This window comes from Neltuma alba, unplaced genomic scaffold (assembly GCF_004799145.2).
Source record: "Neltuma alba isolate B1F8T4 unplaced genomic scaffold, ASM479914v2 tig00007211_pilon, whole genome shotgun sequence".
Lineage (NCBI taxonomy): Eukaryota > Viridiplantae > Streptophyta > Magnoliopsida > Fabales > Fabaceae > Neltuma > Neltuma alba.
The window spans coordinates 43,508-70,892 of record NW_021634710.1 but is presented as its reverse complement, the minus strand read 5'-3'; the positions used below and the strand labels follow the sequence as shown (position 1 = coordinate 70,892).

At 36.9% G+C, this 27,385-nt stretch overlaps 4 protein-coding genes, 2 non-coding genes and 1 pseudogene across 8 annotated transcripts; 2 read left to right on the top strand and 5 right to left on the bottom strand.

Moving 5' to 3' along the window:
* Nucleotides 1-1,291: 1,291 nt before the first annotated feature.
* On the top strand, nucleotides 1,292-4,678 carry LOC114752006 (uncharacterized). 3 transcript variants are annotated; one of them, XR_003740793.1, is made up of 7 exons: nucleotides 1,292-1,550; nucleotides 1,869-1,950; nucleotides 2,639-2,814; nucleotides 3,223-3,283; nucleotides 3,384-3,432; nucleotides 3,612-3,747; nucleotides 4,186-4,678. XR_003740793.1 is itself a non-coding variant. In XM_028940726.1 (6 exons), the coding sequence occupies exons 1-5, from the start codon at nucleotides 1,428-1,430 to the stop codon at nucleotides 3,398-3,400; spliced, it is 459 nt and encodes a 152-aa protein (XP_028796559.1). In that variant the 5' UTR covers nucleotides 1,292-1,427; the 3' UTR covers nucleotides 3,401-3,432; nucleotides 4,186-4,678. The 3 variants fall into 3 exon arrangements, 2 of the variants coding, with proteins under 2 accessions (XP_028796559.1, XP_028796558.1); XM_028940726.1 differs by lacking the exon at nucleotides 3,612-3,747; XM_028940725.1 differs by lacking the exon at nucleotides 4,186-4,678 and having other exon boundaries at nucleotides 3,612-4,000.
* A 1,451-nt stretch (nucleotides 4,679-6,129) lies between these two features.
* Nucleotides 6,130-6,201, bottom strand: TRNAD-GUC (transfer RNA aspartic acid (anticodon GUC)). Its single transcript has one exon. It is a non-coding gene; the product is annotated as a tRNA-Asp (tRNA).
* Nucleotides 6,202-6,654: 453 nt separating this feature from the next.
* TRNAP-AGG (transfer RNA proline (anticodon AGG)) lies at nucleotides 6,655-6,726 on the top strand. The gene has a single exon. It is a non-coding gene; the product is annotated as a tRNA-Pro (tRNA).
* Nucleotides 6,727-6,847: 121 nt separating this feature from the next.
* On the bottom strand, nucleotides 6,848-10,609 carry LOC114752007 (rop guanine nucleotide exchange factor 7-like). Its single transcript, XM_028940727.1, has 7 exons — nucleotides 10,080-10,609; nucleotides 9,869-9,985; nucleotides 9,610-9,764; nucleotides 8,602-8,676; nucleotides 8,221-8,514; nucleotides 7,792-8,139; nucleotides 6,848-7,500 (listed from the first exon to the last, which is right to left on the bottom strand). Exons 1-7 carry the CDS (start codon nucleotides 10,369-10,371, stop codon nucleotides 6,979-6,981), a joined length of 1,803 nt encoding a protein of 600 aa, XP_028796560.1. The 5' UTR covers nucleotides 10,372-10,609; the 3' UTR covers nucleotides 6,848-6,978.
* Nucleotides 10,610-14,194: 3,585 nt separating this feature from the next.
* LOC114752011 (uncharacterized) lies at nucleotides 14,195-17,963 on the bottom strand. The gene is made up of 5 exons (XM_028940729.1): nucleotides 17,607-17,963; nucleotides 17,162-17,511; nucleotides 16,161-16,207; nucleotides 14,991-15,325; nucleotides 14,195-14,747 (listed from the first exon to the last, which is right to left on the bottom strand). The coding sequence occupies exons 1-5, from the start codon at nucleotides 17,922-17,924 to the stop codon at nucleotides 14,394-14,396; spliced, it is 1,404 nt and encodes a 467-aa protein (XP_028796562.1). The 5' UTR covers nucleotides 17,925-17,963; the 3' UTR covers nucleotides 14,195-14,393.
* A 2,423-nt stretch (nucleotides 17,964-20,386) lies between these two features.
* On the bottom strand, nucleotides 20,387-20,745 carry LOC114752010 (probable glutathione S-transferase pseudogene; annotated as a pseudogene).
* Nucleotides 20,746-24,083: 3,338 nt separating this feature from the next.
* LOC114752013 (probable glutathione S-transferase) lies at nucleotides 24,084-25,163 on the bottom strand. Its single transcript, XM_028940732.1, has 2 exons — nucleotides 24,729-25,163; nucleotides 24,084-24,633 (listed from the first exon to the last, which is right to left on the bottom strand). Exons 1-2 carry the CDS (start codon nucleotides 25,044-25,046, stop codon nucleotides 24,280-24,282), a joined length of 672 nt encoding a protein of 223 aa, XP_028796565.1. The 5' UTR covers nucleotides 25,047-25,163; the 3' UTR covers nucleotides 24,084-24,279.
* Nucleotides 25,164-27,385: the final 2,222 nt, after the last annotated feature.

Here is a 27,385-nt window from a genome sequence, read left to right as displayed (position 1 = left end):
TAAAAATCTGAATCCAAGTCTTTCGAGTTTCTTGATTGTCCTAATTAACTCAACTTTAATCCAATAAATTTGATTTATTGTTCATAATTAGTGCACCAGTGCATTTAATCGTTCACAGCATGAGTGTTGCCATTATAACCGATGATCGCTTCATTATGAGTGATTCATTCCCACAACAATATGATGAATAAAATTTATTAATAAATTATTTATCGAATTATTTTGATCGAAAACATTTGTTTTTTTTTTGAAAAAATTACACGTAAGTCCCATAGAAGATAATTAATTTTAAAAAAGTCTCTAAAAATCCCCAAATGCTTTCTAAGTCCTCATGAACCTCAAAACAAAAAATTAAAATTGTGAAATTACCTATTTGCCCTCACTGAATGACAACATGCATAGCTACAGTCGCAACCTACACAGCAATCAATCACAACCTATATTTGAGATTTTGAGCCATTCACAATATACATAGAAGCCAATCACAACCCATACTCAACCGAATGACAACATGTACAGCATACAGTCACAACTTACACAGCAGCCAGTCACAACCTTTTCCATCAGTGAGAGCAAGTAGTTAATTTTACAAATTTAATTTTTTGCTTTGAAGTCTCTGGGGACTTAGGAAGCATTTGGGGATTTTGAGGGACTTTTTAGAATTAATTTTTTTCTATGAGACTTGTATGTATTTTTTTTTTTTGGCCTACAAAAAATATTTGTTAATAAATTGGTTACTCTCACGTTTGGTTTCTTTTTCCGGTACTGTCTATCCTTACCTGTTTGATACATTATTTTCAGATTAAATCAGGTCTTGATAAACAAAGCATAATTAATTACCTAGGATCATTGCCAAAGTCCAAGCTGCCCTTTCGAGAAGCATGGGGCCACAAGGGCAGAATTGTTATTATCCATTTGGTACTCGTGGCAGTAAATGGTTGGGGATTTGCTTGTGGAACCCACCGCTGGGGGTCGAAAATCCACGTGGCACCAATCTAAGAACCTCATGGCAGTCTGAAGGCCGACGAGAAAGGAGAGTGGAAACAAAAAGGAGCAGGGGAGGCCGAGAAAGGGAGGGAGGCTCTGCTTTTCTTTTGTGTTGCTGTTTATGTTTCCGAAGAATAATAACGAGAGAAAAAAAGGGGTGATGCAAAAAAAGATTTAGACTTTTTCCCTTGGAGGCCGTCTTTCCTGCCTTATAAATGGGGTCGTGAACGACGGTTTCATTTGAATCAGTCTCTCCCTCTCCATCCAGAGCGAAACTTTCACGTGTCTTCTCAAGTTTTCATCTATTTCATTTTCTTTTCTTCCTTCCTTCACTCTGTTCCCCAAGGAAACATAAATAACTTGTTGGTTTTTCTCATTAAAGATTCTATTGGACCGTGCCTGATATATTATTTGCGTGAGATTTGAAGGTAGGGACGATAATGGAAGGAAAGAATCAAGTTGGCTCGTCTTCTTCCTTCACTTCTGAGCTCTTTGGTTCTAAGGATCAATCCCCATCTTCGTCTTCTGGGATTTTAGGGTCTATATTTTCTCCATCATCTAAGGTGACGTTTTCGTTTTCAGAGCTTCTTCTCTGTTTAATTTTTCATGCATCATTCTTAGTTTGATTCTGGAGGTTTCAGTTCAATCTCCGCATTTTTCCCCATCAATTTCCCTTCACCATTGTAGTCCAATCTCAGCTTGGCCAAAAGAACCAAAAGAAAATATAGAAAATGAGTACTCACACCTATGGAATTAACAGAGAGCTGAAAATTAGATTCATCTGGTTATGGAAGTTTTGCTTTGAATCTTGAAGTTGGGTGCACTCATATCTATATTCAGATAAAAAATGGCTGAGACTTTTCTTGGACTTTTTGATTCAGGTGTTAGGGACTGGTTACCTGCCTCCTAGAGAGGGTGTAAAAACTGCCAGTGAGACATGGAGCCCCAAGAGTGGGACTGCTGGTAGGCACACTCAATTTTAGCCTCTTCTTACATACTACCTCCGGGCCTATTTACATGTGTTTCTTATAAATACTTTTTGGAGACAGTATTTGATTTACTTCTATCATTTCTGATAATGTTTAAAGTTGTACTATAGATCACTCCTATATGCTTCTGCTTCTTTGATCTCTGAAATTCTGGCATCTGGCTTGGTGTCCTAGTTATTATCTGTATTCTTTCTACGTTCTTCATTTAATTATCTCATCTATATTACCCTGGCGGCTGCTGATTATGTTTGAAAGTCATATCAATAATTGAGAGTTTTGATTAGCCAAAGAAAGATCCCTATATCGGCTAGCTTGATTGAAGATTTATGTGCCATTTTATTACTTGAAAATTTGGTGTCGGATCAATTTCATTTCCCCTAGTAATAAAATAATATCAAGGTATCAAGAAGAGAAATGAGTTAATTGTCGAACGGAACACCCCCCCCCCAAAAAAAAAGCGATACAGATAATCTCTATGGGAGCCAATTAGTGTTGTGGTCATATTTGGTGAAACACGATTTGGTTTGACTTATACTCTAATTTCTTGTGTTTTCTGAAGTATCATAATCTATAGCATCTAACCTTTTATTGGCCATGGATCAGTCTGTAATTTTTTATTTTTTATTTTTAACATCTTTGCCTTATACCTGATGACCGTACAGATAGAAACATCAAGGGAAATGAGAATGAAAGTCAGAGTACTTCATATAAGGATATGAGTTCCATTTATCAGGAACAAAGAGTTCAACCTTGCCACCTTAGTTCATCAATCTATTACGGTGGACAGGACATATATTCTCATCCTCAGAAGACAGAGAATGCTGGACTAAACCCTTTGGTGAGCCCATTTGTTTAATGCTAGTCAGTTATAAGCACATCCTAAGATATTAATTCAAGGGTGTATTGTATCCCTTATAAACAAAGCTCATTTCTTCTGGAGTAACATCTTAAATGCACTGCTCTGAGAAAATGCACTGTATTAGTAGAAGTCCAATACATGAGCTGAAAATAATATTAAGGCATGCCAACTACTGCGAAATAAAGAACTTGTGAATGAAGATAATAAATCATAAAATACTAGATAGAAATCAAGAGAGATCAAATCAAAAGCTTAAAGCTTGATAAAGTCACTTTGTTGAGCCCTGAATAGAGTTTAACACAAGCAGGGTTTACACACACACGCACACAAACTCAGTTGATATTTTTCTGGTATTTGGAATCCCTGACATGACTTCTAATTTATCAGTACAAGAAAGATGGGGGAGAAGATGATTCAGGAAGTGCCCCTAGAGGAAACTGGTGGCAAGGTATGTTACTTCGTTGGGGCATAACATTTTGAGTATGGTTTGTAGTATCATTTTCGTTGTTTTCTCATTCAGTTTCTCTCTTGTCGCTTACTTCATGCAGGGTCTCTTTATTATTAATAGCATACTTTCCATCGAATAAGCTCATCAAGGTAACTCCAGATTCTATAATATTTAATTAGCTTTGGATTTGAGGAATCATTGTTTTTACTTCTTCAAATTCCTTTATTTATTTCATTTTAGAAGAAAAAGAAATTCAGTAAACCGAGGCAGAAGTTGTACTAATTTGTTGTTGCTGTATCAATTTGTTTGTCAATTGCTTGCCTTTCAGGTAAATAGGAAGTCTTAGTGCAGGATAATTCTTCCTTGTATTATATGGGAGAGTTATACGGTAGCGAGATAGTTGTGGGCGAGCTAGTTCATTTCTCTGTCCAAACAGCAGAACCATAACATGAACCTCTAATTGTGTAATTCCTTCTGCTTTACTGTAAAGAATGTTTTCCTTGCTCTTTGTATTGTAGAATGTAAAGGTTGTATTGCCTGCGAAACCCGATTGATTGTCAAACTACACTTGATGCAGCTGAAACTTCAGAATTATAGTGTGGAAAAAAAAACTCTTAATGGTGTTCTCTATGTATTTTAGAATGAAGAATATGCATCTTTTATTAGCAACTCATATTGTGGCTGAAACTGTGCCTGAAGCTAATAGATTGTGAGAAACCCTCTGTGCTGGTGAATTTGTCGCCTTTTACGTTGTGTGGGGATGAAAATGAGAAAATCACATGGCTTTTGAGCGAGAAAATGGGAGCATTTGATGCTATCCCTAACCACGTAAACATATTCCCTGCGTAATTGTCTTCTTGCTCTGACCCATAAAGCTAGTAAGTGGGGATTTTTTTTTGTAGGTTTGGTCTGGACCACGCAATGTATGGAGTTGACTGATTGATTCTCAGACTAAGTAAACGACTAAAAGCAAGCAGCTTTAGTATGATGAAGTCTGAGGGAGCAGAGTAATCTGAAAGTTCAGCTTCTCTCCAGATCTATGTGTCCAGTTCCCTCTTGATAGCTGCAAGCTACTGATTCTGTGTACGTTATGAGACACAAGATTAGTGATTTGAGAGTTAAGGGATAATTTGTGTAGGTTATGAGACCCAAGAAGATTCTTGTGCATCGCATTCTACACAGGGTATTAGTACTTTTAATAAGATCAGGAGAATGATAGAGAATAACTGAACGCCTTAATTTGACAGGATCAAGTTATTTTTGACAATTGTAACAAGTTTACTGAATCGGTACGTGACAAGTAGAGGGATTCATGCAAGAATGTTTATGCGTGATTGGAACATCGTGACGAACTTGGTCTTGAAAAGTGGATGCCCTAATCCAATTTCTCACTGATATACTGATGTACATGCATATATCTTTTTCAGAGAAACTGATACCCTTGTCCCTCTAGATTCCTTCGCCATTATTGCAGACGTTGATGGGGGGGGGGGGGAGTTGCGGAATTGAACTTGACGACCTAAGATGTTAATTCTTTTCTCACACACGCAAGAGATAAAATTTGATTATAATTGACCGTAGACTCGCAAACTGAAATTTATCTAATAATTTTAGAGTGCCAAGTATCTTTTTCTCCAAGAAAATGAATCGAAAGCAATATATAGGCTAGAGGGTCCATGAACCATGTTTGAACAGAAGAATGAAGTCGAAGAATTGCCTTGCACAGCTAAAAGTAAGAAAACCCTCCAAAGGGGTATTGTGATAATTTGAATCTTGTGCAGCTGTGCATGATGCTTATATTTCCCTTGAGATTGGAAAATAAACAGCACAAGAACAAGAAACAATAAGACGCAAATCAATGAAATCATTCATATTATATTTGAATAATTGACACGCGTGGGTTGGTATTGTTGCCCAACAAGCATATACGTTTAGAAAATATGTCCGAAAGTGTGGTAACGAACCGATGAGTCCATTCAAATTGTTGCAATACCCCTTGTGACGAAAATGATAAATCTATGGTGTTATATTACTTCTCATCCACATCTCCAACCTTTGCCCATGTCCATCAATGGTGGGAGAGGGACAACACCAATTTACCTCTCCTTGTCTCCAAACGTGGTTTGGAGTTCAATGTCAAAAAGAAACTGTTCTTCCCAAGGTTGTCTTTACCATGTTAACGTATAGTTACAATGTATGGGAATTCATTCATCACTTTCTGGAAAGGCTGCTGGGAGAATATCATAATTTTATTCCCGTATATAAGAAAATAACATTATCTTTTCCCCAAAAAAAGAAGAAGAAGAAGAAGGTCTTTTGTATAATACTGGATTTCAAGACATTTTTTTTCTCGTTTGTTGGAGTAACTTTTTAAAATTTCAAACAATAAACGATCATTCCCTAGGTTTGAAAAATTAGTGTGAGCAGCGGGAGAGCTGAAGAGCTGAGATTCCAGGTGCAGAACGTGCACTTCCTGCTGCACCTTCAACCGCTGAATCAAACCCTTCAGTTCCAGCAAGTTCATCGGACCCTCCGTTTCTAAATTTTCGTCTGTTTCAGCGTCATTCATAGTACAACTTTCGCACTGGGCAGGCCTCTGGTTGGGTTTGTATCCACCAAGTTCAGTGTTCACATATGTACTGTCACGTTGCAGCGTCGATTACCACCAAAAGGCTGAGCGAACTCTTCGCCCCGGAATTATAAAACCACTAAAATATCACATTCTCTGGTTTCGTGGCAAAATTATTGAATCCGAGTGTTGGCGATATGTGGCTGGTCCTTTCTGCACGAAACTTCGCTTCTCCTAACTGGCACTTCAAGAAAGGGGCGGGGGGAGAAAAAAATATCGCCGTTGCCGGGGATCGAACCCGGGTCGTCCGCGTGACAGGCGGAAATACTTACCACTATACTACAACGACTACGATGACAGAGTATGTATTAGTTATTTGTAGTAGTATTATAAGTTCGTCAGTTGCATTTATATTACGCATACAGAAACCGAACCCGCCAAGGGGGTAGGGGAGGTATTTTGCATTATTATTTTTAACTTACAACTGTTGTGGCGTCTAATATCGAGTCATTTTGATGCATGAACAGAGAGCAGCAGATCACGGAAGAAATAGTGTTGAAAACTGTTGATCCTTTGCGCACTTTTTTTTTTTTTTAAGAACTTTAAAATCACATCAGGAGAATGGCAATGATACTAATGACATCAAGGAATTAAAAGAAAGAAAACTGGAAAACAGCCAGTTAGTTAACAGGCAGGAAAGAGATCCACGAGTCTTCGTCGTTTGGGCGCGTTTACAGCCTTCACGCCGTGTGATTTATGTGTTGGATCTAGATATTTTCTCCCAGACGCTCCTCTCAACTTCGGGCATTTGGTCTAGTGGTATGATTCTCGCTTAGGGTGCGAGAGGTCCCGAGTTCAATTCTCGGAATGCCCCTTTGATAATAATGCTAATTTTTTCCACCAATCCAAATATTTTTGCAAAATGCCATCGAAACATCAACTTCCACCGCGACGTCACGTAATATATAGACAATATAATAACCACATGTAGATAATATATAAACAACAACGGAAGATGCTCTTATCCACTCGAAATGGGAATCCATCTATGCATTACATATACATCTAAAAAAGAAACAGAAGGCCCAGTACGACGGGTCTTGGAAATGAGGTCGAAGGACCTCTCCTACTCTTCCCATGCTTGGTCCTTTATCTTCTCGGGGCTAGTAGCTTCTTCTGTGCACTCACTAGAATCCAAGTCTGTTTCATATGCTGCCTTTTCTTCAGACCTCTCTGGTGTTTGCACTAGTTTCTCAATTGGGTTCCTGCTGCTATAGCCCTTCCCTTTCATATCAATGCTAAGAAAATCTGTCAAAACTTTCTTCACACCTACCCCGCCATGATGGGGAAGGTTTCTGCTGCCATTCATAAATTGGGATTTTTCTCCCTTCACTGGGCTGATGCCTTGTGCTGGTGAAAAGCTCGGCGTGGCAAAAGCTGTTTTATATGGACTGCTTGGGACAGGAACAGTGAATGGCACTGTAATACTCTTGTGAGCAACTACTCCAACTTTTGATAATGATGAGAAGTGATCAGAATGTTTGGTCAGCTCATCCACATAAAACACATCATCGATCCGTGCTATGATGTTAAAAGCCAAACTTTCTAGTACCCGAGAGTAGCTCTCCAGAATTGATTTCCCAACATCCTAGACAAAATAATTTGAAGGAACTTAAGTAAATGAAGAAATTTGTTACTAAGGAACAGGCAACCATAAGTGAGGTTACTTGGCTGTTTACTATTAGATTTCCAATCTAAACATTAAATGTGGAAAAGTTCTTTTGTTGAAAGAAAGATCTAATTATGTGGTCTTAAACTGTAGACGATATGTACTTGCCATATTTTTATTAAAAATAATTCATAACAAAAGTGGAAATACTGCACTTCAGTTTTGTCATCAAGGAAATGGAGTTCAACCTGGAACACAATGAATACCAACCTTGTTGTATTGGATTTTGCTCATGTCTAAGGTTGTTTGAGGAAGGCCAGGGAAGCGTTGCTTCAAAGATAGCAGAAGGCTTTCTGCTCTATCAGCAAGCAGTTCCCTTTTTTCAGCATCACCGACCAGATCTTTGACCATGCCCCAAGATGATCTAGAACTGGATCTGGAAGCAGGTTTGGAATTGGTCTTTTTACGCCATATGTAGATAGAAGCCTCCACTCGGTTGGTGATCTCTATAGCTTGATGTTCGGAGGATAAATCCAGGCAGGCAAGCAGGCAATCTGGAGAGAATTGCTCTGATGAAATATACCGATGAATAAGATCCCCCAGGCTGGCTCTTGCATTCTGAAAGAAGGCCGTATCAGTTGTTTTAGCAAATTATGTAATTTAATCAGCTTATAAGGAAAGAATATGGCTCATTTATACCTTAGGAAGGGATTCCAAATATGCCTCTGGAATTTCCATTTCAGCCAAAGTGATACTGTTGATGGCCATTGCAGCTTTTAATATTTGGTTGGTACAATCACGCTTGTGCTGCAACTGCTTTCTTGAATTTTCATGGAGGCCACATGGAGGAACTCGGGGTACTGGGAGCCACCATTTTTCCTCTTGGCGCTGAACAGCCCTCCGAAAAGAGGAAGAACCATCATCTGCATCTGAGGCTAGAACCCCCTGGTCAACATACCAAAATTCTGTCTTGACAAAACTATCTAATATTTCCTGCAGAAAAGACCTCAGTTTAGAAAGACACTCAATGGCTACCTTTTGGAAATAGAATTAATATGCACTGAAGCTGCAAAAACTTACAAGAAGCATGTTATCTAATTTACGTAGTGCTGGCAGATTGACATAAAGATCCGAGCGGGGTCTACAAGTCATGACCTGATTCATATTTAAGAGCAAACAAAATTAACCCCAAATGACCGGATGAAATGATAGATAAAATATGGACAAACATGGTGGCAACGTCAGTTAAGAAAAATTCCACGTTACAGTTGAAGCAATAAAATCAACATATGCAATGCATCGAAAAAAGTTAAGAGAAACAAAATAAAATTTATATGATTAACGAAATTAAATCGACTCAAATCACACAAAGCAGACCTTGACGATACCATGGCGCTACATTCAAGATTACACAGGGCACAAACATGGCTCATGGGTGAAGCCAGGCCATACTTGGAAGGGGGGCCAATAGACACAAGCAAACAAGTAAAAGGAAGGAAATTCCTTCATGACCAAGATCTTTGGGAGGGGGAAGAAACCCAAGATTAAATTTCTCTTTGGGCCATTACTAATGTGAAATTTTCGGGGTATTTCCCCTGGCTTGACTCCCAACCAAACAAATGGGAAAATGAAGGGGAAGTGTCGAATCAAGAATAATCCTAAAAATTAATCGACCATAAAGCATGAAGTTACACTTCTTAAGGGTAACGCAAAGATGACCACGTAAATTTTTTTTCCTTTTCCTATGCCAGAAAATTTAGCAAGCAAGAACTAATTGAGAAAGGAGAGTCAGTGCAATCTTTTTCTATGTAAATCCTGCATTTCAAATGCCACGACAGTGACATCAAGCAAATACGCAAGTCTGCCACAACTCTTTAGGACTCGCCTTTATGCTAATTCCTATGTCAAATTGGTGGACTTGGATGCCATAAGGTTTGGCAAATGTGGTTGTGACGCTGAAGGGGGGGGAAAAAGAAAAAAAGAGTAATATTGGTCATTACCATCAGTACTAGACTATCTTCATTGCCATTTTTACCAGCAAAATTTACAGATGCATATATCCATTCTGAAAATGTGCGTACAGTTTACCTCAAGCTTGCTACCATCTGGAAAAGTCTGCCAAGTAGGTGTCAACTCAACAATGTGATCGCTGACACAAAGAAGCCACTCAATCTCTCTTCTCCACATTGCTTTTTTCTCAGGAGGCAATGGTTCTAATCTCCATACTTGCCCAAAGAGGGTGGCTGCAAAGCAGTAAAGCTATGTTTAATAACTAAGAAACAGAATAACAACCTTTAATTGACGGGGAAAGCACACGAACAACACGAGAACATCGGAATTTTCATACCACATAGATTAGTTATGGCATTTGATATAGCCAAGGCAGTAGGGACTCCATTTCCACAACCAGACATATCTTCTCCGAGTAACAATTTTGCAAACCTCTCTTTCATCATCTCAATCTCTAGTGGCGAGAATCAGAATCAGATTAGTACCGATATTTTGTTCAGCGAGAATAATTAAAATAATCCTAGATACTTAGAGCAGAGTGGGCATACCTGATAACACTGAAACTTGCTTCTCCATTTTCTTATCATCCAAGTTCTTTTTCTCTCCATCATCAATCTCCTTAACAGGCCATCCCATTGTTGAAGGTGGAGAAGGTGATTCCTCAGTACTGCTCTGATTTTGCTCTTCATGCCCTGTCGTCTCAGATGATAGAAATTCAGAACTGGAACAGCTGTGGCGACCCTTTTCCTCCACGAAGTCAGCACAAGCATCAATTTTTCCCCCATTTCCCTCCTCTTTCTTTCCTTCCATAGCTTCATTCTTCTCCATGAAACCCTCCATTGTAACTATTCTTCTTTAAGAAAAAATTATCCTGAACCCCTCTCGAGCAAAACCCATGTGAGAATCGAGCTCTGTAATGCAAAAATCGAAGACATTGAGACACACAGAATCCCCGAAGTTCAAAATGGACTTTATGGGTTTGGGGTTTGATGTTTACAACCCTCACCAATGGGTCTGTTTTCTTCCTGTAGGTGAAAGCACTGTCAACACTCAACAGTGAAGGGTAGGAGAAGAAGATTGGACAATGTGGAGGAACCTATGGACCATTTTGCGAGAGCCCTTTGATTGTTACTTATACGCAAAGGACGAAGTGGTGATGATTACTGAAGCTAGCGAAAGCCTATTGTGTGATGGGCAGGAAGAAAGATGGGATGAGAGAAAAACCACTTTCAGACCTCCCAGATTCGCTTATGCCTGAATAGAATGCTCTGTTCACCACTTTTTACTTCTTCTCTTTTTTTTTTGCTAAAAAACTGTTTCTTCATTATTGTAAGTACACTGTAAAATTTCCTCCCTCTAATGTTTACTTTTCGAGCTTTTTTGCTTAAGCAAAACGATAAGGGTATTGATCAATGTGAGATTTGTTTAAATTATAATAAAGAAATGTCATGGGAATCGTGTAAACCACGGATCTGTCCCATAATGTATACCCAATTTCCGGTCAAGTTATACACTACTCTGTTATAAAAAACATCCCCTACTCATGTTTATCATAAAAAGGTGGTTGCTTTTAAATTAATTTGTTATTAAATATATAAATTATTGAAATATATATTTCATACAATTTTAAAATGTAGAAATTTATTTTATATTAATTTTCAAAAAAATATTTTGTATTTCATGAAATTTACATTTATTTGTGTCAAATAACAAAATAATATAAATATGATTTGCCTAAAAAATTACAAGTATAATCATAGTTGTTAGCAAAAATATAAAAAATTAATGTATATTATAAAACCGGTATTGTCTTTTATCACAGTACTTCACTCGTGGTGTTGAAATAAGTGTATCTGGTTAAATTTTGTCCCCTATTTTTTTGGCCATAAGATGTTCTAAATTTATCCATACACATGCAAATAATTAATTGTTAACAAATTAGTTGGGCAAAACAGTTTAAAAACTTGTATTTTAATTATTTCTCTAAATTAAAATTTTGATATTCTGGTTATAAATTTAATATAATTATTAGATTTTGTCCAAATCATTTCATGAAGGTTTACTGCAAAACATTTTGATCCACTTTTTTATCTTTTAAATATTTATTTGCAAACACTTTTTATTTTCGTACAAAATAACTTAATTATTTAGTAATGTTTAGACTGGTAAACTGTGAACTTTTTTAATTCCAATTTAAAGATTAATGATAATATAATGTTTAAAATACTGATTACAAATTAATTTTCCTACAAAAATTAGTGCATCGTTTTTTATTCAGTGAGAGAAAAGAAATCATATCTAACATTATTTTAAAAAAAGTTTTAACTTTGATGATTTGAGTGTGGGAGAGAAGACATCCTCATTTCTCAAATACTAAGCAATTACCCTGCGGGAGCCCTTAGCAATTAACTATTATTATTATTCCTAATCTCTTTTGCTTTGCCTCCGCTCTGATTTGTCCTTTCCATTTTCTCTTTTTTTTTCTTTCTTGATAAAATCCAACATCAAGCTCTGATATGTCCTGAACTCACTAAAGTGACCTTTTTCTTAAAAATTATAACTTTGTGACAGTAGATTGTCTCTAATGGTAGATTCACACTGAAGTTAGATAAGGAGAGAATTTTTTTTTCTAAGCTCAGTAATATTTGAATTTGGATGAGTCAATAGGAGGGCAATCTATGAATACTTCGTAAATGTTCCTCAAGTCTTGAGGTATATCCTAATCTTGATAAGTTATTAGAACCTCAGTTATATTAATTTTCATGTGTGAAAAAGAAAAATAACAACTAACTATTTAAAAGTTGCATTTTTTTTTTAAACTAGCAAGTTACATCTAAATCTATCTCATCCAAATTTCATTCCATGTACTTACATTTCTTTTCTAATTTAGTTTATTAACAAACCCACATAAAGTGTTCAAACGATTTTATTGTCAGGATATTTTTGGATGAAGCATCCCATGAAAGGTATCCTAAGGACCAGCAACAATATTATAATACTACCTCTTAATATAAAACCCTATTTGACTTTTATTTTGATCCTAATATAAGACCCCAATCCACTTTGTTTCTCATATTTACTCAATTTTTTTCAAGATAGTCCTTCTAATAATTATAGTTCTAGTTAATACACTTGATTAGTAAGGATATTTTAGGAAAGACAACACCTATTTAGGACAACTAACTAACTCAACTTACTTCCTTAATCTCAAATTAGTCAACTGGCTCTTATAATTAGGACAGGTAGTATATATAACAAAACAAGCCTTATCCCGTTAGGTAAGGTCGGCTAATATGAATCACACAATGTCATTGTGTTCTATCAACAACTAATCAATATATATACAACCAAGCATAAGTACCAGTAACAATATGTACAACAAAGATAACAAACGAAAAGGTAGACTGTGTTCATAATTACATTTCTATCCTTATTAGGTTCCTTTTAATGTGTTTAACTTTAATGAAAATGAGCCTACAAAAATAAGGGGGGGCTTGTGTTAAACAGAAATATGATTAGTGGGGTGATGAGAAGTTAGTTAATAACTTTCCTTACAAGGCTTAGCCTACTCCAAACCAAAACTAACACACACTTTCTATTTGATCATAGCAATGACAATGATGAAGAAAGTTGTTCCAACAGAATTTGCAGATGAAAACAACAAAAAAAGAAAGAGTTATGTGAAAGGCTCATTCTACCAACGGCTATAACTCCTAACAACTAAAGTTGGTCTCCACTTCTCCTTTGCCTTTTCACATAATGACTTGTGGGGGAGAGAGAGAGAGATATATATATATATATATATATATATATAATTTCTACTTTCATTTAATCCAAAGCTGCTTTTGCATCTGTTCTGTCTAACTCTCCTCTCCTTTCACATTTTGTCCAAGAGCTATAAATATTCAAGCGCATTCCTTGTTTGAATTAAATTGTTAAACTTAATGTTTGTTTATATTTTAATTGAATCACTAGTCATAAACATAATAAAAATGCTATAAAGTTTAAATACAGAGATATATACACTATATATATATATATATATCAATTTTACTCATCTGTGCGCGTGCAAAGCAGAAGGGAGGAAAGGGGAGAACACGCACAAAAAGGATAATTTAATTTATCTGATGAACGACACACGAAATATACTCAATGACAACATTAAAAAGAAAAAAAAAACAAAGAAGAAATATTTAACCAAGCTAATCCCAAGTTTTTAACTTGTTCCCACAAATCGGTTTATTAGACCTGATGCTTAATTAGATTTTTTTTGCTAAAGCATGGATACCCTTTTATTGGAAGCAATCATATTCGATGCACTGTCGGACACTAAATGCGGATATCTCTCCCAGCGGGGATTCAAACCTTGATTCACCACGTTGTGGAAGACTAAGCCCTTTCTAGACCGAACCCTGTTGGTTTTTCTTTTGGTACATTTGATACATCAAACTAAAAAGGTTTTTTTTTTTTGGTACAGACTAAAAAGTTAAAGGGTAATGGAATATGGACTACAAGGTGGGCTACCCTTCGGAATTGAAAGGTAAAACAATGGAGCCCATTTCCCATAATGTTGTCATTTGTAGTTTGGAAGAGTGGGTTTGAGTTTTTGCAAGCCCACCCTTCAGTATTGGAGCCCCATACCTAATAAGAACCAAAGACGGTGTAATGAACGGCATCATATCATAAATTTTGCACATGACACATTAATCCAAGCACATAACCATCAAGATAAATCCCTACGATCCACTGCATTTTTTTTTAATAGCATCTGAGTCAACCTGAGATGTTTATATTTTATTTTGACATGAAACTACAAAACTCATGAAAGATGCACCACTGATAATAGCACATGCTTGGTTCGTCTACTTGGAAGAAGCAAGGCTGTGAAAGAGATTTTTGTAGTAGGCAAGGGGCTTTTCTCTTGGAGGTAAAGTTGGCTTCACATAAGGGAGATTCAGAAATTCATGAGTCCATTTCTCAAGCTTTGGGAATTTGTCAGCAGTAAAGAGTTGAAGGCCGCCGGCTTCTTGAATTATTGGAAGCCAGAAAGCAACGTACACGGCAGCAATGTCCACAATCCCAATTGAATCTCCATGGAAGAACTTCCCTCTCAGCTCATTTTCCATTATTTGCAGAGCCTCCGATACTTCTTCCTTCCCTTTTTCTCTCTCCTTCTCGTTTGGGTTCAGGGATGCTTTGAATATTGCTGGTATCACCTGCACAATGCTCAGCTAATTAATCGCCTATGCTCCATAATAAAAACTTCAACACAAAAAATCCTTTTTTGAAAAAATATTTCAGGGAGAGAGACAAAATTTTTTCCTAAGCAGAAAGCTTGTTTATAAGCTAAATGATCATAGAAAAGGTTAATAGAGGTTTAATGACCTTGCATTTCAGAACTCAGCCCAAATTCCTGCTAATTATAAAACAGAGAAAAGATGCAACTTGAGTTCTCTAACCTTGTCGTCGATGAACTTGGACCAGAAACGAGCCAAGGCTCTCTGGTAAGGATCAGAAGGCAAGATGGGACAAGCTTTCCACGTCTCATCAACGTATTCAAGAATCACAAGAGAGTCACATACTGGCTTTTCGTGGTGGGCAAGCACAGGAACCTTCTTGTAAACTGGGTTATACTTGAGAAGAAGATCGCTTTTGTTGGTGGGAGACTCATGAACGTACTCATATGCCACTCCCTTAAGCTTCAGGGCAATCTCTACTCTCGTCGTCTCTGGGCTTCCCACGATTCCAAAAAGCCTCACCTCTTGCTTTTCAGCCATATGCCTCTTTGCTGCTTCTTATTCTTTTGCTGCAGAACTTGACATTCAAGATCTGATCTGCATGTGATGGGTCCTTCGGTGGTTTCTTATATAGCCATGAGGAGGGTAAAGACACGCTAAGGGTGAATAAAATTGATTCATCAATGTGATATGGTGGTAGGTACATTTATGAGAAGAGTTGTTGAAGAAAATTAGTTTAGGAGGATCTAATCCGAGGTTAGCTAGACGCGCAACGTTAGTGCTGCTCAAAAAGACTCTTCAGTGGAGACTGACAGGTGGAAAAGCGACACATTTTTATAGGAAAGCTCATCTCCTGAAGCACACTCATGGGCATGCTGCTTTCTGTGTGTGATATCTCCTTTTGCGACCCCCAAAAAAAAAAACAAAAGAAAAGAAAAAACGGGAGGTTGATAATTTACATGACTTGGTGGTTGAGTCATTCAAAAACCACATGTTTACCTTACATCGTCTCATTATAAAATACATGCAATTAGATATCAATTTTTCTCAATTGCATATTACTATCATTTTCCAAGAGATAACCAAATCACGCGGTCCTTTTAACCTTATGAACTACAACCATGTTCATTTTGACTAAAATGTTTTTATTATCATTTATGTAAATTAATAAGCATTGAATATTCATCTGATCAGATAAAAACAAAATTTTAAAAATTCGAACTACCTTTTTCCCCTTAAATCACAGGGAGGAAAATTGAGACTAAATTTATTGTACAGACGTCATAATAGAGAGAATAGATACTAAGTTGGGCAGTGGCAATGACTGGGCCTGTATTGCATATTCTGAAAACAGAGCCCCTGTACAGCCCTCATCTTAAGGGCGTGAAAGACCAAGCCCAGTAGCAAGAGGAATCCAAATCTTCTTCACCAATAATCCTCTTTGACCAATAGACGGTTGAGTTTAGCAGAAGGGGCTAATCCCTCATAACATAGCAAATCAAAGTTCGAAACACACCCGAAAGAGGAGCCCATATTAGAACCCGACAGTATCTTGAATAGAATTACCTTTCAGGCCAAAAAAAAAAAAACTCTTCGGCACCTAGTTTCTGCAGTCTAGCAAGTTCAGCTGAATGTCCCAATATTTTGTATAATTATTGGCTTAGCAGTTCATGAACAGAAGCGACTCGCATATTGGTTTCTCATTGTGAAGAAGCACGAAAATCTCCCCATGAATTGGATTTGTATTGGAGTTTGGATCAGAAGATCAAGTTTACTCTTCAGCCATTCATAAATATGTGTCCCTATCTCCCACTTCAGTTTCGAAGAGTAAAGCCTCGTTTGGGGATTTGAAGCCATGGCATTGCTTTTGCCGGAGATTCTAATATCCGTGTTTCTCGGTTTGAGGTTCGGTTTCTGATCTACTCTCTTTGGTCAGTTATGGAGGGCACATTGTAGCGTCATTCACTCTGCTCAAGTCTTCAAAGCATCTAATATTTTTACTCAGACTAAAACTTATCTAATTTTAAGAACCTTCTCAATCGCGACACATTCAGCAATTTTAAGGCAACACGGGATAGTGATAGTCGCATCAAAATTAAACAAATGATTGAACTTCGAAGTTTTGGCACCAAATAGAAAAGAGATCCTCGTGCTTTCATGAAACACACAAGTTAAAGAAAAATCTAGCAGACCAAAACGACAAAAATGAGATTTAAGAAAGGACGACAGCCAATAAGGCTTGATTTATGACGTGATAACCCAAACCGAAGAACAGTCAGGTTCCCTTGCAAGAGAAAAGCCTAGTTACACGTGTTTTATTCCAAGTCTCAATCACTACACCGGATGATTAAGTAAATCGAAGCTGGATTATGGGTAATTTTGGGATCATCTACTTTGAAGCAGCGATGCTCTGAAAGCGAGTTTTGAAGAAGGCGAGGAGATGTTCTCTGGGAGGCAAAACTCCTTTCACCACTGGGTGATTCAAAATCTCTTGACCCCACTTCTCTAGCTTGGGATATGTCTCAGCACGGTACAGATCAAGCCCACCAGCTTCTTGAATTATCGGCATCCAGAAAGCGATGAACAGAGCGGCGATATCCACTAACCCAATTGAATCCCCATTAAAGAACTTCCCTTTCAGCTCGTTTTCCAGAATTTTCAGAGCCTCTGTTGCTTCTTCAGCTCCCTTTTCCCTCTCCTTCACGTCCGGGTTCCACGCTGCTTTAAATCCCGCGGGCAACAACTAAAACCAAGCAACAAAACACTTGTTGAGTGACCGATCATTCAAATTCGTAATAAGAAAACAAAGAGAAGACAAAGCTCCAAGTGTTTAATCACCTTGTCATCGATGAACCTAGACCAGAAACGAGCCAGGGCTCTTTGATAAGGATCAGAAGGCAGGATAGGGTAGCCAGTCCAAGCCTCATCGACGTATTCAACGACCACAAGAGACTCACAGATGGGCTTCTCGTTGTGAAGAAGCACAGGGACCTTCTTGTGAACTGGGTTGTACTTGAGAAGAAGATCGCTTTTGTTGGTCAAGGACTCATGAATGTACTCATATTCCACTCCCTTGAGTTTCAGAGCAATCTCTGCTCTCGTCACAAATAGGCTTCCTACGGTTCCGAAAAGCTTCACTTGTTGATTTGAAGCCATGCCTGCACTTGGTTTTGTTTGAGAATCGAGGATCTGATCTGGGGGGGAACGGATGGATTTATGGTCCCTGGGCCTGCGGATCGGTTTCTTATATGGCAAAAGGAAAGATGAATTTGAAATTTATTGCATGGAAAGGTGTGAAGGAAAAATGAATGAGACGATTGGGTCAAAGCTATAACTTGAAGAAAACAGGAAAGTCTTCAAATTGATTTGATTACTGTGAGCTGTCTTTAGTCAATGCAATATTTCAAAGAAATTTTCTTCCAATAAAAAATTATATGTATTAATAAAAAAATCACTTGATTACGTTAAATTATATGTATTAGCCGCCAAATGTTTGGATAGTTGTTAATACATTTTCTACATAAAAGATAGATTTTATGATATATTTTAATTTGAAGGAATAAAATTGTTAATAATATATTTTTTTACCAATATAATTAATAATACATAAGATAATATAATTAATAAATAATTAATATGTGTATATATATTTGTAAGATATAAGATTAAATATGTTTATAAAAAAATAATTGAGGGATGTTAAAGTCATATTATTGTTGAGAACTACTCTAACAGATACAATTATACTCTTTAATTTGAATTAGAAGCAAAATATATTCACTTCTCTTAAAATTATGATTTTAGACTCTAAAACCATAATTTCAGATTATTAACTCAAAATTGATATTGTTCAGGTGACAACCAAACAAGCCCAATATAAATGGATAGTGACAGTTCGATGATTTTTGCCTTTCAGCTCACGGCATCTTGCGCCGCCTATCTCTCTACATCCTTCTAGACTATTCTCCACCCTACCGCTGAAATTGAAAATAAGGGACTGTTTTCATTGATTTTAAAATTCCTGGCAAGATATTAATCTTTTTTAACTTCAACAAAAAAAATCTCAACTCATCAACGGGCCACGTTAGGACTCTCAGCTTTGAATACCAGAGCTATGATAACCGGAAAGATTGTCACCAAACACTCCTTCATGGATCGTGGTCAGATTCTATTTTCTGATGCACAGGATCCTCTTAAAGAAGCAAGTGCAGAGCATACTTAGAATCTCTGGCGACAGAAGAAAGATATCATAAGTGAGGCTTTCAGAAGAAGAGAGAAATTTAGAGAGAACTCATGAGGAAAGCACACTCGGGGGTGTTAGCTGAATCGGACCAAGCTAGCATAGTCTGATATTCAAGGCTCTGTCCAGGTAAGGCCACTCATTCTCAACTCATCAACGGGCCACGTTAGGACTCTCAGCTTTGAATACCAGAGCTATGATAACCGGAAAGATTGTCACCAATGTTAGCCAAACAACCTTAAAAAAATCAAAACCACGATTTGGGTTCAAAACCATGGTTTTGAGTCCAAAACCATGGTTTTGAGAAAAGCAGAAATTTTTTATTTTTGGAGGAAAAGGAAGAGTGTGAGAGCCTATAAGATATGTATCTTGTTGTTTTTTTTTATAAATATATTTAATCTTATATCTTATAAATATATATACATATTAATTATTTATTAATTATATTATCTTATATATTATTAATATATGTTAATAAAAATATATTATTAACAATTTTATTCCTTCAAATTAAAATATATCATAAATATATTTTTCTATAATTATCATATTAATTTATGCCAATTTGTATATATAAAAAGTACTTTTAATAACAACTATCCAAACACTCACACTTCTCAAAATCACTTTTTCACAAAATCTATTCTTCCCAAAATCTATTTTTTTTAGAATCTATTCTCCAAAAGCTATTCTCCAAACCATAGTTTGGTTTCATCCAAACACACCCTAAGATCTGCACCATAAACAAGTTTTTGTCGGATTAGTTTTAACAAATCTGTTATTACCCGCATCTGATCTTCATATGACTTAATAAAGGGCATGGAACCAGTGCACTTAAATTCAGCATATCTGAAACATCTATATCTCATTTAGATGGTCATTATTTGACTTTTTTTATTTATTTAAAATAATTATTTTAATATATATATAATCTAAAATAGAGATAATTTTTTAACCATCATTCCTTCAAAAAAAATTTTCCTTTTAATTGAAGTTTAAAACGTGTACGTATTTACAGTGAATTAATTAATTTTAAGGTGCTCAAAAGGAACTATCATGTTGCACGAATGGCATGGCCTTGCAAAAAACAAGAACAAGAATTAGACATTTATGATAATAATTTTAAAGTGGTAGTGGCTATTATGTCAGGTTCCCTCTTTTGGGGAGTTTTTATGCGTGGGAGAGACAAGTTTACTTCTTTTTTAAGCACGACGATCCAATTTAGCACAAAAAATCCTGTTTTGAACAAATATTTCAGGGAGAGAGACAAACTTTTTTCCCTAAGCAGAAAGCTTGTTTATAAGCTAAATGATCATAGAAAATGTTAAGAGAGGTTTAATGATTTTGCATTTCAGAACTCAGCCCAAATTCCTACTAATTAGAAGACAGAGAAAAGATGCAACTTGAGTTCTCTAACCTTGTCGTCGATGAACTTGGACCGGAAACGAGCCAAGGCTCTCTGGTAAGGATCAGAAGGCAAGATGGGACAAGCTTTCCACGTCTCATCAACGTATTCAAGAATCACAAGAGAGTCACATATACTGGCTTTCCGTGGTGGGCAAGCACAGGAACCTTCTTGTAAACTGGGTTATACTTGAGAAGAAGATCACTTTTGTTCGTGGGAGACTCATGAACGTACTCATATGCCCCTCCCTTAAGCTTCAGGGCAATCTCTACCCTCGTCGTCTCTGGGCTTCCCACGATTCCGAAAAGCCTCACCTCTTGCTTTTCAGCCATATGCCTGTTTGCTGCTTCTTATTCTTTTGCCGCAGAGCTTGACATTCAAGATCTGATCTGCATGTGATGGGTCCTTCGGTAGTTTCTTATATAGCCGCGAGGAGGGTAAAGACGCGCTAAGGGTGAATACAGCCGATTCATCAGTGTGATGTAGCAGTAGATACTCCTCCGGTCCTTAATATAGGACTCAATTATTAAATTGGTTTTGGTCTTAAATATAAGACCTATTTTTCATATTTATCAATTTTCTCTAAATTACCCCCATGGATACTCCTTCAACTATAATCAAGTAGAAGAGGGAGATGGGGTATTAAGAAAGATGATTATGGTGTTTTAGGAAAAACGCATCACGTTTCTCATAATTAACTAACTTACCTAACTTCCTTAATCTAATCAAATTAGTTAAATAGGTCTTATATTAAGGACCGGAGGAGTACATTTATGAGAAGAGTAGTTGAAGAGGATTAGTTTAGGAGGATCCGATCCGATCCGAGATTAGCTAGACAGGCAACGTTAATACTGCTCAAAAAGACTCTTCAGTGGAAACTGACAGGCGGAAAAGCGACACATTTTTATAGGAAAGCTCATCTCCTGGAGCACGCTCATGGGCATGCTGCTTTGTGCCTGTGTTTTTGTGTGTGATATTTCCTTTGGTGACCCAGAAAAAAAAAAAACAGAAGGCTGATAATTTACTTGACTTGGTGGTTGAATCATTCAAAAACTACGCGTTTACCTTACATAATCTCATTATAAGTACATGCAACTAGGTACTCCTCCGGTCCTTAATATAAGACCCATTTAACTAATTTGATTAGATTAAGGAAGTTAGGTAAGTTAGTTAATTATAAAAAAAATGACACATTTTTCCTAAAATATCATAATCATCCTTCTTAATACCTCATCTCCCTTTTCTACTTGATTATGGTTGAGAGAGTATCTATAGGGATAATTTAGAGAACATTGATAAATATGAGAAATGAGTCTTATATTTAGGACCAAAACCAACTCAAGAATTGAGTCCTATATTAAGTATCGGAGGAGTATTAATTTTTTGCAGTTGCACACTACTGTCATTTTCCAAGAGATTATCAAATCACACTGTCCTTTTAAAATTATGAACTACAATTATGTTCATTTTTACTAAAATGTTTTTATTATCATTTATGTAAATTAATAAGCATTGAATATGCATCTGACCAGAAAAAAAAATTTTATAAATTCGAACTATCCCCCAAATCACACGTGGGAAAATTGAGACTAAATTTATCATGGATGGAAAAAAAACCGGACCGGACCGGCCGGTTCGACCGGAAAACCGGTGAACCGGTCTGCAGTCCGGTCTGGTTCAGGAGTTGAACCGGGATCCTATCGAACCGGTAAAGAACCGGTTGAACCGGTCATAACCGGTACAAAACCGGGTAATCCCGGTTCACTGGGTCAGCCGGTTCCGTTTAAAAAAAAAATTCCTTCTTCCTTTCCTAATTCCCTTTCCCGTCGACTTCCCCCTATTTCCCTCCCCCGAATCTGAATATCTGATTCCCCATTTCCTCTGGCTCGCAAAATAGCATCTCGCCTCCCTCCCTAAAACCAAAATCACCTCCTCCAAAATCCTTGCTCCCTGGCGTCACTGACAGCACAGCGATCTCCGGCAGAGCTCCTTGTTCGACAGAGCTCCAAAATCGCAATCTCGCAAGTCTGATCTCCAGTCTCCCTCAACCATCTAAGCTTGTAAGTCTGAGGGTCTGAGCTCCAAAATGCAAAATCGCAATCATCGCAAGTTGCCGCAGGTCTAAGCCCCAAAATCGCTTCATCGCAAGTTAGTGTTCCCTTCGTCTTCGATGCATTAAGTTGTGTGTGGGTAAGCTCAAAAATTTTCCCTTTCAGCTGGATTGTGCCTTCTTTCTCTTTTGCTGTTGAACGAAAGGTTTGGGAAGGGAGGAGATAACCGGTTATTTCCTACGCTGCTGCGCATGTAAAGATTAAGATTGTACCTAGGAAAAGTATCTTTTTTTCGTTTTTAATTTTAACAAGAGAAAAATCTTTAGTTGAGAGACAGAGGATATGATTTATGGCAAAAATATACTTGCCTTGTATTGGAATTTGGAACTGTAAGTAAATTAATGTTAAGGCATCGCAACAAATAAGCTTATAAACAGCATTCACCGTTCTTGCTTCTGCCCCCCCCCCTCAATCATAACTGATAGTACTTTAAAGTTTTAAGATTGAGTCAACAAGATACATCGTATTCAATTGATGAGGAGTATATCCTTTACTGGTTGCATTTTTATCAACAAGATACATAATATTATGAATTAAATTATTTTATTTTAATATGACCGGTCTGACCCCGGTCCGACCTCGGTCCGACCAGTAACCCTTAACCCACTGTCTCAACCGGTTTAATACCCGGTCCGGTTTTTTGTTCCTTGAAATTTATTGTACAGATGTCCAAATAGAGAGAACAGATACTAAGTTGGGCAACGGCAATGACTGGGCCTGGATTGCACAATGTAAAAGCAGCGCCCTCGTACAGCCCTCATCTTAAGGGCGTGAAAGACCAAGCCCAATAGCAAGAGGGATCCAAATCCTCTTGACTAATAATCCTCTTTGGCACTGAGTTTCTGTAGTCTAGCAAGTTCAACTGACTGTCCCAATGTCTTTGTACAACCTCCAGTATAAGATCTCGTTTCTAGTTTACAAATGAGACCTTATAATTACTATCGGAGGTAGTATAATTAGTGGTTTAGCAGTTCATGAACAGAAGTGGCTCGCATATAGGTTTCTCATTGTGAAGAAAAACAGAAATCTCCCCATGAATTGGATTTGTATTGGAGTTTGGATCAGAAGATCAATTTTGTTCTTCAGCCCCTCTTAAAATACACGTCCTCCTCATGTTCCACTTCAGTTTCAGAGAGTAAAGCCTCGTTTGTGGATTTGAAGCCATGGCATTGCTTTTCCTGGAGATTCTAATATCTGTGTTTAGCAGTTTTATGGCTTCTCGGTCTGAGGTTCAGTTTCTGATCTACTTTCTTTAGTCATTTATCGAGGGCATATGATAGAGTGTCATTCACTCTGCTCGAGTTTTGAAAGCATTTAATATTTTTCTCTCTCCTCAGAATAAGAAACTTACCTGATTTTAAGAACCTTCTCAATCGCGACACATTCAGCAATTTTAAGGCAAGAGGGGATAATGATAGTCGCATCAAAATTAAACAAATGATTTTTTTTTTTGGCCGAAAATTAAACAAATGATTGAATTTCGAAGTTTTGGCACCAAATAGAAAAGAGATCCTCGTGCTTTCATGGAAACACAAAAGTTAAAGAAAACTCTAGCAGACTAAAACGACAAAAATGAGATTTAAGAAAGGACAACAAACAATAAGGCTTGACTTATGACATGATAACCCAAACCGAAGAACAGTCAGTTTCCCTTGCAAGAGCGAAGCCTAGTTACACATTTTATTCCCAGTCTCAATCACAACACGGGATGATTAAGTAAGTCGAAGATGGACCATGGGTAATTTATGTGATCATCTACTTTGAAGCAGCGATGCTCTGAAAGCGAGTTTTGAAGGAGGCGAGGAGATGTTCTCTGGGAGGCAGAACTCCTTTCACAACTGGGTGATTCAAAATCTCTTGACCCCACTTCTCTAGCTTTGGATATCTCTCAGCACTGTACAGATCAAGCCCACCAGCTTCTTGAATTATCGGCATCCAGAAAGCGATGACCAGAGCAGCGATGTCCAGAAACCCAATTGAATCTCCATTAAAGAACTTCCCTTTCAGCTCGTTGTCCAGAATTTTCAGAGCCTCTCTTGCTTCTTCAGCTCCCTTTTCCCTCTCCTTCACGTCTGGGTTCCACGCTGCTTTAAATACCGCGGGCAACAACTAAAACCAAGCAACAAAACACTTGTTTAGTGACCGATCATTCAAATTCGTAATAAGAAAACAAAGAGAAGACAAAACTCGAAGTGTTTAGTCACCTTGTCATCGATGAACCTAGACCAGAAACGAGCCAGGGCTCTGTCATAAGGATCAGAAGGTAAGATGGGGTAGCCAGTCCAAGCCTCATCGACGTATTCAACGACCACAAGAGACTCACAGATGGGCTTCTCGTTGTGAAGAAGCACAGGGACCTTCTTGTGAACTGGGTTGTACTTGAGAAGAAGATCGCTCTTGTTAGTCAAGGATTCATGAACGTACTCATATTCCACTCCCTTGAGTTTCAGAGCAATCTCTGCTCTCGTCACAACTGGGCTTCCTACGATTCCGAAAAGCTTCACTTGTTGATTCGAAGCCATGGCTGGACTTGGTTTTGTTTGAGAATCGAGGATCTGATCTGGGGAGCATGGATGGGTTTATGGTCCCTGGGCCTGCGGATCGGCTTCTTATGTAGCGAAAGGAAAGATGAATTTGAAATTTATTGTATGGAAAGGTGTAAAGGCAAAATGAACGAGAAGATTGGGTCAAAGCTATTACTTAAGAAAACAGGAAAGTCTTCAAATTCATTTGATTACTGTGAGCTGTAGTCCCTGCAATATTTCAAAGAAATTTTCTTCCAATAAAAAATTATATGTATTAATAAAAAAATCACTTGATTACGTTAACAAGGTCAAATGTTTTGGTCCTCCATTACGCTCCGATCCTACCTACTCTGGCGGTTCTCGGCTTCTAAGTGGACAACTTGAGGCGCATGCAGAATAAATATAAATGCATAGTGACAGTCCGATGATTTTTGCCTTTCAGCTCGTAGCATCTTGCGCCGCCTGTCTCTCTACATCCTCCTAGACTGTTCTCAGCTCTGCCGCTGAAATTGCAAACAAGGGACTGGTTTCAGACTGTTTGGGATAGTAATGAAAATTCCTTATAATTGGCTATTGAACGGTTGCTTATAAATTGTTCTATAAACAGGCCCTTTATTGATTTTAAAATTTCTGGCAAAATATTAATCTTTTTTTAACTTCAAAATAATCCAAACACCCTTAATGTTAAAAAAGCTATTTTTTAATTCAAAATCACGATTTCAGTGCTAAGACCTAGCACCATGAACAAGTTTCCAGAATAATTTTAACGGATTGTTATTACCGGCATCTCATAAACCACACAGAACCAGTATATTCTAAACTCATCAGATCTGAAATATTCATATCTCATTTAGATGGTCTATATTTAATTTTTTATATTTTTATTTATTTAAAATAATTATTTTAGTATATATAGAATTTAAAGTAGAGATAATCTCTTAATCATCATTCTTTTAAAAAATATTTTTCAACTAAAAATAATTAATTAAAGATTTTAAATCTAGACTGTTTAAATCAGAGATAAGGAGTCCAACTATGATGAGTTTATAGTGTTCATCAAGATGATGAGCACTAAAACTAGTTCCTATGACACGTGTCAGCTTTTTGTTTGCCCAAAATATTAGAACAGAGAGAATGAGAGTATATTTAAAAAAAATAGGGAGGATGTTTTCTTTAAAATAATGGATGCCAGATCTATGTCATTTTTATTGAGTTTAAAATGTGTACGTATTTATAGTGAATTAATTAATATTAAGGTGCTCAAGAGGAACTATCATACTGCACTGCACGAATGGCATGGCCTTACAAAAATCAAGAATAAGAATTATACATTTATGATATTACAGTGGCAGGGGCTATCATGTGAGGTTCCCTCTTTTGGGGTGTTTTTATGCGTGGGAGTGACAATTGTACTTCTTTTTTCAACACGACGATCAAATTTAAGAGATAAAAAGATGATTATATTGTAAAAAACAAAAAATATCCAGAAAACCAAACGTATATTTGAGAAAAACGACAACAGACAATAAAACTTTGTTTATGATATGATGATCCAAATTAAACGGATGTACTGTAGAGTCCCCCACATGCCGTGGTTTAATCTTCCCATCATGTTACGTAGGGCAATAAAAATAATTCAGGGGATGCTTCAACTCAATGAGAATTCATAAGAAAGCTGTATAGTTCATGTGGTTACTGAGGAGAGAGAAATCGAAAGTTAGGGGAGTTGGAGGAGAAGAGAGAAACCGAAGGGTGAAAACTCCCTGCTAGAGTTTGTAGGACCGGCCAGCTTGATGACTTGGTGCAATGTAGGGCTCGTTTGGAGTTCCGTTTAGAAAGTACTTTTAGTGTCTGTTTAGCATCACTTATTTAGAGCTTATAAGTAGCTTATAAGCTCTATAAACTCTACAAGTTCGATTGATAAAATTGAGTCTGTTTGTATCAGCTTTTTTGCAATCAGGCTTTTGTCTGAAAAGCTACAATAAGCTATAAGCTAAAATTAACAGCTTATGACTTATAGCTTATAGCTTATGGCTTTTGAAATATGGAAAGAGAAAAAGTTAAGAAATTTATTATCTCTTTTGGTTCTTATTATAAGCCTCAAATAACTAATTTGTAGATAATAAAAAATCAATTAAAATTAGTTGAAAGTAATGAATAAGTTAGAAATATACTTTTATTTTTAAATATGCTCCTAAAAATATACTTTTATTTTTTCATGTTTCACTTTATATTTAAAATATTTTTTATGACTTCTTCATATTAAATTATTTTAATTTCATTGTATTATGTGAAATTATTTTTTTAATCATGTTTCATTATTTATTAAAACTCAT

Excerpts from the sequence above, each read along its gene's own strand:
- LOC114752006 (XM_028940726.1), top strand. The coding sequence starts at position 1,428 with ATGGAAGGAAAGAATCAAGTTGGCTCGTCTTCTTCCTTCACTTCTGAG. Across the intron at positions 1,551-1,868 it reads TATTTTCTCCATCATCTAAG|GTGTTAGGGACTGGTTACCT; the intron begins GTGACGTTTTCG and ends TTTTTGATTCAG. Across the intron at positions 1,951-2,638 it reads CCCCAAGAGTGGGACTGCTG|ATAGAAACATCAAGGGAAAT; the intron begins GTAGGCACACTC and ends ATGACCGTACAG.
- LOC114752007 (XM_028940727.1), bottom strand. The coding sequence starts at position 10,371 with ATGGAGGGTTTCATGGAGAAGAATGAAGCTATGGAAGGAAAGAAAGAG. Across the intron at positions 9,986-10,079 it reads GCAAGTTTCAGTGTTATCAG|AGATTGAGATGATGAAAGAG; the intron begins GTATGCCCACTC and ends TCTCGCCACTAG. Across the intron at positions 8,677-9,609 it reads CAGATGGTAGCAAGCTTGAG|GTCATGACTTGTAGACCCCG; the intron begins GTAAACTGTACG and ends AATATGAATCAG.
- LOC114752011 (XM_028940729.1), bottom strand. The coding sequence starts at position 17,924 with ATGGCTTCAAATCAACAAGTGAAGCTTTTCGGAACCGTAGGAAGCCTA. Across the intron at positions 17,512-17,606 it reads CTAGGTTCATCGATGACAAG|TTGTTGCCCGCGGGATTTAA; the intron begins GTGATTAAACAC and ends GCTTGGTTTTAG. Across the intron at positions 14,748-14,990 it reads CCAAGTTCATCGACGACAAG|GTGATACCAGCAATATTCAA; the intron begins GTTAGAGAACTC and ends AGCATTGTGCAG.
- LOC114752013 (XM_028940732.1), bottom strand. The coding sequence starts at position 25,046 with ATGGCTTCGAATCAACAAGTGAAGCTTTTCGGAATCGTAGGAAGCCCA. Across the intron at positions 24,634-24,728 it reads CTAGGTTCATCGATGACAAG|TTGTTGCCCGCGGTATTTAA; the intron begins GTGACTAAACAC and ends GCTTGGTTTTAG.